This window comes from Lathamus discolor, chromosome 6 (assembly GCF_037157495.1).
Source record: "Lathamus discolor isolate bLatDis1 chromosome 6, bLatDis1.hap1, whole genome shotgun sequence".
NCBI classification, from domain to species: Eukaryota; Metazoa; Chordata; class Aves; order Psittaciformes; family Psittacidae; genus Lathamus; species Lathamus discolor.
The window spans coordinates 55861886-55875487 of NC_088889.1; the positions used below are offsets into that span (position 1 = coordinate 55861886).

The following is a 13602-nucleotide window of genomic DNA, read 5'->3' on the forward strand; positions in this document are numbered from 1 at the left end:
AGGAGTTAAGAGCTTTAGCCAAAGTACAGGTATCTGTAATAGTATACTAAAACTGCTGCAGGAGTAAAAATCAGATCAAGTAGTATGGTGTGGAGGTTAATTCACCATTTCCTTATTTTGAGCCAACAGGTGGCCTTAGATATTCCATGTGAGGTTTGGGTTTTTTTGGGAAACACTGCGTACTTTTGATGTAACTTAGAGCTTTCTTTTGTTTAACAGTAAGCACTGCATAGGAAGTCATGAATACATTCAGAACTGTCGGAAGTGGGATACAGAAATAAAACTGCAGCTCTTGACCCATAGCGTAATATGCAGCGATCTTGCACGAACAGTAAGTACCTCCTAAACTGCAGCAGCAATGTAAGTCTTCAGGAGGTTGGGAGTTCGTATCAGAGTTGATGGATCTGAGGCATAACCTTTTTGTTTCCAAATTAGTAGATCTGCTTGGTGTTAGGAATTGTATCCTCTTACACTAAGAGAAGTTGAAATAAATAATAAATTTTCACAATGCAGATTATATAAATACAGATGATATTTCTTATTAGGAAGCACTATAGCTGGAAAACATGCAACCATTTGGAGTAAACTTGAAGTCTGAAAAGACAAGCAACAAATTTCAAGTTAAATAAAAGTTGAGAACAGTTTTTGCATTTAATTATGTATCAAACCATAGACAAAGGGAGAAATACTTGATTTCTGCGTAGTTAAGCACTTGTTTGCTGTATCTTCCCTCTTCCACCTGTCCCAGTATATGCACGCTTCATAGCCTGTTAATTAGTTATTTTTTTTCCCTTTAAAGACATTACTTTCTGTCTTCTCCTTTTACTCCATGGGTATTAATAATGAAACTTATAAAACAGAAATTGTAGGTAATAAATCCTCTTCTCATGTTTCTAATGTTTTATTGCAGGATGATGATGACAGAACACCCATACATCTAACCAAACACCTCTACAAAGTAGAAAAGCCTTTCAGAGAGCCTGTTATAAGGTAATATTATGTGGTTGTTTTAGTAATCAAGTCTACTGCTGAATTTCTGACCCAAGTTATGTTATTCTCTTATATGTGTGATCAATAACTACTATTTTTTGTAGGTCTTCTATCGAAGAGCTTTTTGATGTGTATCACAAGCAAGTTAACATAGCTCTTAGAAATGAGGTAAGGTCATTGCAAGTTATTGGTGAACCAAAAGTAGCATCAGAAAGCTTATTAATAAGATAGTTGGGGAAAAAAACCTGCAGGTATTCTTGGGGAAACTGAGATCTGAACAAAAAAGTTTGTAATCATGGATTTTTTGATTGCTTTTCTCTTTTCTTCCTAGCTTTTCTTGGAAATTAATTATTACCTAATCATCAGAATTAGAAATGTATCTTCCAAGTCCTGGGGTGCAAAATAACATTTTTCCTCAAAAATCTCGAAAGAGATTAATTTGCAGGAATAGGGAAAAGGTGTGAATTCTGACTGTGTCAGTTGTCAGCCATAAATGTTATATTGGTAGCAGATACAAATTTATGCAGGTGAGCATTAATTGTTGGGTAGAATTGGAGTAACTGAAGCATGTTTGGAGAATACAAGTAAATTTTACACAAACTGTGATGATGTTTTATTCTGCTCTATTGGATTAATTTAAAATATGCTGTCAGAATCATTGTCTGTTTCAGTGTATGATAGGTAGCTTAAAACAATTGTGCAGGTGGAGTAATTTGGAGTTATTTCCCAAATGCAAAGGCAAGCTGGAGATACCTCTAAAAGGAGAAGCTTAGTTTAACTCATAGTAATGTAACTTGGAGATGTAAATTCTTAAGCATTTGCTATGTTCCTTAAACAGTTTCTGTAAGAACAGTCTTGAAATTAATGACGTAATTACAATACTTTTCATTTCCACTATGTTTATTTGCCTCTCAAAGGAATGCAGGCCTGAACAAACTGATGTCCATTGTTTACATATTCCCTTGATGTTATTTAATTACCTAGATGGTGATTCACCCTGTTCTCAAGGGTAATTTTGAATACAGTCTTTTTGTAGAAGAGTGGGATGTTACTGCTCCTTAATATGGTGGTGGTGTTGTTGCTTTGCTCTTGCAGCTGCTTCAGCTTGCTTGTTTAACTGTGATTTCACAGGGTGAGGTGAGGAATGCGAAACATCTCAATTCAGGCTTATATGTTCCACTCTTTCTACAGTCTTTTTAAAGATGGGAGATGTAGCTTGTAGGTGATGATGGTCAGGTTCAAATATCATCAGTTACTGCATTTTAAGTTTCACTTACTGAATTCCTATACATATTCAGTAGCTGAAGCTTGCTAATCAGTGAAATGGGATAAAGTAATCCATAAATAACTTGTACGTAGCCTTTGAATTTTATTCAGGTTAACTTGAGAACCTGTGAGGAAAATAGCAGTGGAAATTTTGCTTTTCATATGTCAAAACAGCTGTTATGTTTAATGTGTTAGCTTTGAAAGTATGGCTTAAATATTTACAGTGTCTTCTGACTTACATGGTCATTTTCTTACCAGGACAAAGTTAATTGTTGCCATGTAACTCCCAATCCAAAAACTTTATTATTCAAATGGCTTCTTTGTTATCCATTTGTAGGAAGGTCATAAGAATATGTCTGGGGGGATGGGGAGGGTGTAGGCTAGGAAGCAGTTGAGATTTTGAGGGCATGTTACACTAATCCCTTGTGACTATAAGTAATTGTGAAAGAAACATACACATAAAGCCTTTAAAAAGTAAACAGTTATTTTGAAGCATCTGTTTTCATTTTCTACATGTGTTCTTTCAAGTTGGATTAGGACTTTGCTTATACTAAAGCACAAACAAAAAAGATTTCTTTTAAGGGCGCAACCCACCTTCCTTTTCTTCTCTAAGATTTTGCATTTGCATTTATATTTTTGCATTTGCATTTACATTTTTGCATTTGCATTTACATTTTGCAATTGCTGTATATGGAAGAACCATTTAAATAATACATAAGGCAAAAGCTGCAACAGACTTTTTTCCAAAAGTATATTAAAGTGAAATAAAACAGATGAAGTTCCATTATGGAAGCTATACTATAGTGTAAGTGTAATATAAACCTATATGCTTGTTTTGAGAGGGCTGAAATTGAAGTGCTGCTTCTTTAGCATTCCTTCCTCACTCTAATTGAACATCCTTCTTTTAATCTACACTTATTGTGCCATGAGGGAATTTGAGCTTAATATCTCATTCAATAATACTTGTCTGCCAACAGCTTAATAGAAAAACAGTTGGAAAACAATGTTTCCCAGGACCCTATACTATAATCCGTACTAATATGTTTTTGGCATTGATAACTATGCTATAGGGAAGCTCTAAGTACTGAAGTTTTTGTTTAATTCTTTCACCACAGTTTAATGTAATTGAGATATGCATCTCATAATGAAATTTTCTTGGCAATGCATTCTATGAAAAAAATATAAAAATTAAAACAATACTGGGTTTCATGATTGTGATCAGATGAATCTCTCTCTTACTAGAACCAGCATAAAGCAGTAGATCATGTAATTAAGACTGTCAGAAAAATCTGTTCTACATTGGATTGTGTAGAGACTCCTGCAATAACGGAATCAGTAAAGAAGCTAAGAAGGGCTGTTAATCTTCCAAGGACTAAAAATGTTGAGGTAAATTTTGACAGTATAAATTGTATTCTGAGGTATGCTTCTTAACACTGATAAATACTACTTCATAATCTTTCGTAGCTGAAAATACCAGCAACAGTCCAGTCAGGGTTATGTTTTGGTTTGTTGTTTTTTGCTTTTTATTTTACTTGGTATCTTCCATTTTATTTTAACATCTCTTTGCTGTTAGTGCATTAACTGCTTGCTTATGGAATCTTGTCCTGTTCAAAATAGTGACTTTTTTAAAAACTATTTTAAAATACTTGTTCTGTAACTACAGATTTGTATGGCAGCAGATGCTACTAAATCTGACCGAGGGAAACTGGCAGCCAGCTCATGCCCGCTAAAATTAATGCAGTTATGCTTAAAGGACGAATTCACATAATGCACTTCCTGTGTAGTATTTGTGTGAATAGCAACAGCATCTTAAAACTCTTGACAGTTTATGCTCCTGCATTCCTGAGTACATGGACAAAAATTAAATCTCTCAAATAGCACAATTTTGATGATGAAACTGCCTTGAGCAGAATTGGTCTCAAGACACGATGTCAAAACAGTCGTTAGTGGAGAAGTATGCAAATAAGAAGTAGCCTTGTAATGCTGTTTCAGTTGTCCTGCTGCCTTTATAGAGTGGTGGTCCATGTGCTGTTCTGTTCACTTTGGGCTTCATCAGTTCTGTGATATATTTGCAATACTGAACAGAAGTCTCTCAAAATACACAGACCAGATACAGTTGTTGCAAGAACTAAAATTCTTGGAGGGAAGTTCAGAAGTTGTATGAAGAAAATGTGGTGAAATAATGTGTTAAGTATTTCTTCAATGTTTGTTTTTTGATAGAAGAAAGCTGTCAAAATAATTACAGTGCAAAAATAAATTCCAAAAATAATGCTATCCCAATAGAATTTGAAAAAGGTGGTATTTTATCAGTAAAACCCTGCAGTTCTCTTGTGATGAACACTGGATTGGCTTTAAACAGTAATGTTTATGAAGGCATGTAGAGATTGCATTCAGAAGTGAAACTGCTATAAAGATTGGAGCCAGTTGCACCTAAGCCTTATATTGTTTGCTTTTCTTAGTAATTGTTTTATAGTTGGAAGAAGTGGGCAAAAAGTAAAAGAAAGCAATACGTTGTCAAGTCAAAAATCAAACATATAGTGCTGTTCCAACAGTTTTGTATCCTGTCATCCAAAAGTACTTGGACTACTGACAAATATGGTGAAAAGATATGGCAACCTTTCTGAAAGGGAAAAATGATGTGATTTCTATAATTTTTTTCCCCCTCTAAGTTTTTGCATGTTTTTGATGAGAATGTGAAGTTTTGGTAATTAAAACTTAAAGTTGGCAAGATTCTCAATTAATAGATCAAAAGTGTAAGGGGAACTTTATTTCTTCGGTAGCAATTCTGGCAAGCTGCTTAGACTTTCTATGAAGTGTTAGGAATTTCACTGGGTTTTGTTTTTAAATCACAAACTGAGTTTTCATTAAAAATTTTAGCTTTTTCAGAAGCTGAATTTGGCCCGAAGCCCTTCCCTGTTAGAAGGGAGTAAATTCTTGTGATTTGTTTGTCACCTCTTGGCTTTGACAGTGTCCTTGTTGAGAACAGACATTGCTGTAATACCGTATCATGTTTAGACTTCAATTCTAGCAGACCAAGAAGCAAACACAGCAGATAGGACAAAGTAAAAGTACTTACTGTTCAGTTTTGTCAGTTGTTTAACATTTTTTATTCAGTAAACTTACAGTAAATCTGCCTACAGAAGATACATTAACAAATGCCACAAACAGGACATCTGTTCAGACTTAGATTACCAGGTAGTAGAGCTAACAGCTTCTGCATTTGTCTGTAACAGCCTTGGCCATATTTTGTCTCTAGTCAGGGTATTCTGAACAATATTCCAGTGTACTGTGTCTTTTAAAAGTTGATAATATCAAAATAGTTGTGACTTGAAAAAACATGAGTTTTTGAATTGTGAATAATTGCGGCATGATGTGGAAATTGTGATGCTGTCAGTTAACTCTTGAGGAGCTTGGAGTAAAAGGATGTTGCATAAACCCAAATAAGGGTCTAATTCAGATGTTTAGTGATTTCTGTATATCATATATAAGACAAATGGAAAATTCGTATGGGTTTCTTGGTACTGACATTTGCTTTAACTTCACTGTGCAGGTGTCCTCAAAGTGTGGTGATGACACTAGCAAGAGCTCATCCAGTGAGTAAAGTTTTTCAGTTCTATTTAAAAACTGCTTTCAGGTGGCTGTTCAGGAATGTATGCATTAAAGATAAATTATACTTTAGGTTCACTGCAGCCTGAAAACCCTCTGAAAGTGAGTATAGACCAGTTAACAAGAGCAGTTGAAGCCCTTCTGCAGCTCCACACGAATTCATGTAGCAGTTCTGCAGCAGCTTCTCCAAAAGTTGATAAGAGTACCAAGGAGGCATGGACTGCCACAGAACACCTCCAGTTCACAATATTTGCTGCTCATGGAATTTCTTCTGGTTGGGTATCAAAGTGAGTAACTTATTAATTGTAAAATTCATCCTTTTAAAGATTATTTTATGTTTAATTTACTTTCTTTTCCTTATCCAGTTATGAAAAATACTACTTGATTTGTTCTCTGACCCATAATGGAAAAGATCTGTTTAAACCTGTTCAGTCCAAGAAAGTTGGCACATACAAGAACTTCTTCTACTTGATTAAATGGGATGAACTGTAAGTGACTTCAGTACATTAAGACTCACTAAAATATTTCAGTTTAGCTAGTACCTAGTCATTCAAGCAACTCTTGCTTTGGATTCCATTTGAAGTGTTAAAAGCGTATGACACATACTGCCCACAATCAGAAAAAATATTCCAAATGATATTTCACTATTATTTTTAAAAGTGGGGAATGGAAATGTTGGACAAGTGCCCTCTGCTATTGTGTTTGTAGTATGCACTTATAAGGAGTTGGAAAGGTCATAACATAACTTGTAATGGGAACAGTTTGTGCTGCTTAAAGAAAGATGAATAGAACTTGCTTATAAGCAGTGCTCAAATTATGTGAATGTGGAGGAGAAGGAACTCACTTTTACTAATATTAATATTGAATTGCTTTTTATTCTGAATAAATGGTAACAACTTTGAATTTAAAAATCTAATTTAGGATTTTTTCTATAAAGAGAGCAGATGCATAAGTTCTTGAGAGTATCTGTCTGTAGCATATGGGAATGTCTGGTTTGAGCTACTAAACTTCTTTCTCTTTATGGAGCAGGAGAAAAGGGTAGAAAGGCAGAAGGAAGGGCATGCAGAGAAAAAATAGGGAGAGGATGGCAGGTGATATCTGATAACTGAGAGGGAAAAACATCATTTTTTTCATATCTGTGCACAGCTTGCTCTTTACTGCTTAATAGTTATCAGGCAGCCTGTCATAAATGGAGCATCAGATGAGCTCCACAGTGCCCTATATCTATTTTCCTACCTGTTTTTGAAGGTCGGAGATAGACCCAGAGGAATGCCCTTAAAGTTTATAGTACACATGATTTCAGACCAGGAATGAGTTTTAGGTTCTAGAATACCTGACTTCAGAGTACTCCAACTACCGATTTTTTTTATTTTTTTTTTTTTTTTTTCAGATGATGCAAGGGATTAATTTTCAGATCTTTTGCTGGCAAATACCACTGTATTACAATGGAAAATCTGTTAGATTACAGTTATTGTAGGCAGGTTATAAGCAGTGTTTCATAGTGTAACTGGCTTAGAAATACATCATGATAACTTTTAAAATAGTATTTTGATGTGTTACAGTAGAATCAAACTTACAGATGGGAAACTATTGTTAGCTGACTCTTTAAGTCTGACAAGAGGTGGCTAACATGGAACTCTGTGTCCTCCTAGTGAGTAGAGTGGGAAGACTGGTTATGCTGGACAGTGCAGTTCTGTGTAAGGAATGTAATTTAATAGACAAAGATTAAAAGGAGTTGCTCAAAATCTTGCTACAGAAGTGTAATGTAGCAGGTTTTTCAGACTGTTGATGTAGGAGGTAAAGTGGAGCAGAATATCACAGCATGGAAATTTAACGCTTGTTTTTCCATTTTAATGAACTTTTTGAAAGCAAGACACATTAAAGGATTATACATATAAGCCTGAAACTGACTGTCTTTTTTCTCTGACTTATTTTTAATACTTTTGTTTTACAGAATAATTTTCCCCATCCAAATTTCACAGTTGCCTTTGGAATCAGTCCTATGCCTGACTTTGTTTGGAATCCTAAATCAAAGTAGTGGGAGTTCTCCTGATGCAAATAAGCAGAGAAAGGGTCCAGAAATTTTGGGGCAGGTTTCTTTACCTCTTTTTGATTTTAGGCGGTAAGTATCCAAAACACGGGTAAGGTTAATATGATTTACTCTGTATAAAGCTTACTGCACTCCCATAATTAGAGAAACTGCTTATCTGACACTGAATGTAGTAGACTATGATAAAAGTAAGACTCATTAAACTATATTGCTATGGAAATAATACCTTCAGTTAAATAGGGTACAAAACACAGTCCTTTGTTGTAGTATTTCCATCTGACTGGCTGGAAAAACCTTACCTGCTGGCAAAAGCTGATTACTGTTTGGATGAAAGCAATTGTATTTGCAGGAGTGGCTGGAACGACTGAGGAAAGCCCTTCAGCTGTACTCTGGGATAAATCCAGACGACCCTTTAGGGCAAGCGCTCCTAAAAACTCAGTTTGTAGCAAAATCATGGGAAGATATCAGAAAGAAGATTGAAAAGTTAGAAGACTGGCAGAATAGAGGGTTGGATGAATTATTAAGGGAAGCTCAGAAAGTCTACGTAAGGCGGGAAGAAGAAAGCAGAAAGCAACAAGTAAAAATGATGGTAGCAGCGGTCAGAGAGGATCGCAAAGGGCGAACTGATGAATATAGATTTGCGGGAACGAAACAAGGGAATGTAATAATAGAGAAGGAGCAGAGACGCTGTTTTTACTGTGGAAAGAAGGGACATATAAAGAAGAATTGTAAAGAAAGGATCAGGGACGAAGGAATATTGAAAATGGAATAGGAAAGTCAGGGGCTCTATATTTTAGGGGACCGGAGTCATCAAGAGCCCTTGATAAAATTAAAAATAGGTCCCCATAAACAAGAGTTCACCTTTTTAGTAGACACTGGAGCTGAGAAATCAACTATTAAGCAAATACCTGAGGGATGTAAAGTTCCCTCTGAAAAAGTACAAGTAATTGGGGCAAAAGGAGAACCCTTTAAAGTAAGCAAAATCAAAAATGTGGTATTCAAAACTGAAAATAAATTTGGAATGGGTGAACTCTTGCTCGTCCCCGAAGCAGAAGTTAATCTGTTAGGACGAGATTTAATTGTTGAATTACAATTAGAGATAAAAGTACAAAATCAAGAGCTAACAGTGTCTGCTTATCCTTTGACTGTGGATGATCAAAAACAAATTAACCCCGATGCCTGGTACTCTCCGGACACAATTAGTAGACTGGAAATTCCACCAATTAAAATCAAAATTTCCGAACCCCACATACCTGTGAGGGTAAGGCAATATCCTATATCCCTAGAAGGACGGAGAGGATTAAAGCCAGAAATTGATCAATTGTTAGCACAAGGAATCTTAGAGCCTTGTATGTCACCCTTTAACACCCCCATTTTGCCTGTAAAGAAATCAAATGGGAAATATCGGCTCATACATGATTTAAGGGAAATAAACAAAAGAACCAGGGGGGTTGGACTAGATGATCTTTTTAGGTCCCTTCCAACCCTTGGGATTCTGTGATTCTGTGAAATACTCATAGTAATGTGGGCCAAAAGAGGTTGTGTTAGTATTAGCTGTTTGTAAGTATGCAGCAGTTGAGTAAGTACAACTCAAGTTACCCTTTGAGGAATCCACTGATATTCAGGTGTTGCCCTGTAAGTTATATAAAGTTAAATGTATCTTCAGGTGTCACTGCCTACTGAATTGATAGCCTGCTTTCAATTAAGAGTATGGTCTTGGTAGGTGGCATTTCATGAGTTCTAATACCTGATATTGGGTAGAGGCACTTCAGTCAGTATTCATGTATTTCAGCAGATAAAGTATGACCTGCCATTTCTCAGCCAGTTCATGAGCCATGGTGATAGAGAATGCGACTTTGAATTTAGAATCAACTAGATTGGAAAAGATCTTTAAGATAATCAAATCCAACTGTTACCCTAGGACTGCCAAGTCCACCACTAAACCATGTCACTAAAGGCCTCATCTGCATGGTTTCTGAACACTTCCCAGGATGGTGGTTCCACCACTTACCTGGGAATCCTGTTCCACTTGAAAAAGAAAGTGTTTGCAGCAAGCTTTGGATTTAGCAGGAATAGTGCCTAGTGCAGTACAAAACAGACCAGAATCCTGACAGCAGGTAAATAATGTGTTATGCTTCTATTATGTCACTGGAAAAGAAGCACTTTTGCCTTAAAACTGTCGTAAGATAGGGAAATAAGCTCTTACTGCCACTCAGTCCTGATTGTAAAGCAAAATATAGTAATGGGTCAAATTTTTAGAAATAAAAGACTTTTAAGATCTGCAGTATATTTAAATAAAGTTATTCTTTAGAGGCATTTTTGCCTTGGCAGTGCTGTGTGTTTCCTAAATTTACGTATGCAGGACCCAAACTGGAGAATTTTTGATGTTCATTTTAATTTTTTTTCCTTTAATCCTTTTTAAAAAAAAGCTGAAATCTGATAATAGGGTGGTAATATGTAAGCCAGCGAAAGAATCAAAATACTGTTTTAAAGTTTATATTTTAAAATACAGGTGAATTTTCATTGATAGAAAAAATAAGCCACTTCTTCTATCAGCCTGGTTTGAGTAATAGAGATCCCAGAATGTTCTGAAATTATCCCTTTTGATTCACAGCAGGATTTATTTAAAAAATAAAGGAATAATTAAGAAATGTGTTAAAGGGTATTTTGAGTTTGAACAGGCCTTTCTTTGAGTACAGCTGCTGGATCCTTAGTCGTCGTGGGGGACTTTAACTACCCCGATATTTGCTGGAAGACTCACACAGCCAGTCATTCACAGTCTAGGAGGTTCCTCGAGTGCATTGATGATAATTTCTTAATGCAAATGGTGGACGTACCAACTAGGAGAGCAGCGCTGCTAGATTTAGTACTCGCCAACAAGGAGGGTTTGGTCGAAGTGGTGACGGTCAATGGCAGCCTTGGCTGCAGTGACCATGAGATGGTGGAGTTTAGGATCCTGTGTGGGAGGAATAGAATACCTAGCAAAGCCACAGTTCTGGATTTCCGAAGGGCCAACTTTGGCCTCTTCAGTCAACTGCTAAGGGAAGTCTCATGGGAAAGTGTACTAGGCGGTAAAGGGGCTCAAGATAGTTGGTTAGCATTCAAGGACCGCTTCTTCCAAGCTCAGGATCGGAGCGTCCCAATGAGTAGGAAGTCAAGTAAGGGATCTAGGAGACCGGCGTGGTTAAACAAGGAGCTGCTGGGCAAACTCAAGTGGAAAAGGAGAATCTATGGATTATGGAAGGAGGGGCTGGCCGCTTGGGAGGAATATAGGACAGTTGTTAGAGGATGTAGGGAGGCAATTAGGACAGCTAAGGCCTTCTTGGAACTCAATCTTGCTAGTCGGGTTAAAGACAATAGAAAGGGCTTCTTCAAATACATAGCAAATAAAACTAACACAAGAGGCAATATAGGCCCACTGCTGAACGAAGTGGGTACCCTGGAGACAGAGGATATAAAGAAGGCAGAGGTGCTGAATGCCTTCTTTGCCTCTGTCTTTACTCCTGCAGACTCTCCCTGAGGGCCCCGGATTTCTATAGCCCCAGAAGGAGTCAGGACAAAGGAGTTGTTTGCTTTGGTAGATGAGGATTGGGTTAGGGATCAGCTATGCAATTTGGACATCTGTAAATCGATGGGTCCGGATGGAATGCACCCACGGGTGCTGAGGGAGCTGGCGGAGGTCATTGCTAGGCCACTTTCCATCATCTTTGGTAAGTCGTGGGAAACGGGCGAGGTGCCTGAGGATTGGCGGATGGCCACACCAATCTATAAGAAGGGCAAGAAGGAGGACCCGGGTAATTATAGACCGGTCAGCCTTACCTCCATCCCTGGAAAGATGATGGAACAACTTATTCTTGACTCCATCACTAGGCATATCAAGGACGAGGGGGTCATTAAGAACAGCCAACATGGTTTTATGAGGGGGAAGTCATGTATGACCAACCTTATAGCCTTCTATGAGGAAGTGACTAGGTGGAGGGATGATGGTAGAGCGGTAGATGTAGTTTTTCTTGATTTCAGTAAGGCATTTGATACTGTCTCCCACAGCATCCTCATAGATAAGCTAAAGAAGTGTGGGCTTGACGATCAAGTAGTGAGGTGGATCGAGAACTGGTTGAAAGGAAGAAGGCAGAGAGTTGTGGTCAATGGCGCAGAATCTAGCTGGAGGTCTGTGACTAGTGGAGTTCCTCAGGGGTCGGTGCTGGGACCGGTGCTGTTTAATATTTTCATCAATGACCTGGATGAGGGAACTGAGTGCACCCTCAGCAAGTTTGCTGATGACACAAAACTGGGAGGAGTGGCTGACACACCAGAGGACTGTGCTGCCATTCAGCGAGACCTGGACAGGCTGGAGAGTTGGGCGGGGAGAAACTTGATGAAATTTAACAAGGGCAAGTGTAGAGTCTTGCATCTGGGGAAGAACAACCCCATGTACCAGTACAGGTTGGGGGTTGACCTGCTGGAAAGTAGTGAAGGGGAAAGGGACCTGGGGGTCCTGGTGGATAGGAGGATGACCATGAGCCAGCAATGTGCTCTTGTGGCCAAGAAGGCAAATGGCATCTTAGGGTGCATTAGAAAGGGAGTGGTTAGTAGGTCAAGAGAGGTTCTCCTCCCCCTCTACTCAGCCTTGGTGAGGCCGCATCTGGAATATTGCGTCCAGTTCTGGGCCCCTCTGTTCAAGAAGGACAGGGAATTGCTTGAAGGAGTCCAGCGCAGAGCCACAAAGATGATTAAGGGAGTGGAACATCTCCCTTATGAGGAGAGGCTGAGGGAGCTGGGTCTCTTTAGCTTGGAGAAGAGGAGACTGAGGGGTGACCTCATCAATGTTTACAAATATGTAAAGGGTAGGTGTCAGGATGATGGAGCTAGGCTTTTTTCAGTGATATCCAGTGATAGGACAAGGGGCAATGGGTGTAAACTAGAGCATAGGAAGTTCCACGTTAACATCAGGAAGAACTTCTTTACTGTAAGAGTGACAGAGCACTGGAACAGGTTGCCCAGGGGGGTTGTGGAGTCTCCTACACTGGAGATATTCAAGGCCCGCCTGGACAAGTTCCTGTGTGATGTACTGTAGGTTACCCTGCTCTTGCAGGGGGGTTGGACTAGATGATCTTTTGAGGTCCCTTCCAACCCTTGGGATTCTGTGATTCTGTGATTCTGTGATCCTACTATACCTTTTGCACTAAGAAAGCCTACTGTAACATTATTCATTTAAGTGTTTCTGGATTTGTTCAAGTTGCCTTGTCCTTGAAACTTTCATTATGAAGAGTATTCCAAAATGCTGATCAATTTGGTAGTTATTCAGTGAAACATTAAGCAGTAGTCTTGAACCATGGATGTCAGAATTAGGCATGATGTTGCAGAAGTGATCACACCGTTGAAAATAGCTTCAAGATTTATGCTATTTTCTATTTGCATGTGCTTCTCACTTCTAGGTCTTACTGGAAGAAGCTTAAATTATCTAATTGTCAACCAAGGTTGCAGAAAGACAACCAAGTCTTTCCTTGATGGTTATTTCTACGTATTGCTTATGTCTGTTCTGTGTGGTTTGTGTCCACTGGTTCTAGGCAGGACTTTATTTGTTCCACTTCCTGTTTTGTATGGTGATGATTCCAACAGCTTGAGCACTTAGGATTTCCTGCATTCAAAAGGTGGCCTGCAGCTGCTTTCAGTCTCCACTAAAACTTGGA

The 13602-nt window shown here is 38.2% G+C and overlaps 1 protein-coding gene across 3 annotated transcripts in view; it reads left to right on the plus strand.

The window, feature by feature from the left end:
• Nucleotides 1–13602, plus strand: part of PIK3C2A (phosphatidylinositol-4-phosphate 3-kinase catalytic subunit type 2 alpha) — a 58003-nt gene that overhangs the window by 24694 nt on the left and 19707 nt on the right. For all 3 annotated transcript variants that reach the window (XM_065682882.1, XM_065682884.1, XM_065682883.1), the window contains 8 exons: nt 220–331; nt 911–990; nt 1095–1158; nt 3499–3642; nt 5807–5849; nt 5936–6149; nt 6228–6350; nt 7817–7984. In XM_065682882.1, coding sequence (XP_065538954.1) covers nt 220–331; nt 911–990; nt 1095–1158; nt 3499–3642; nt 5807–5849; nt 5936–6149; nt 6228–6350; nt 7817–7984 — 948 coding nt within the window. The remainder of the gene's footprint in view (nt 1–219; nt 332–910; nt 991–1094; nt 1159–3498; nt 3643–5806; nt 5850–5935; nt 6150–6227; nt 6351–7816; nt 7985–13602) is intronic.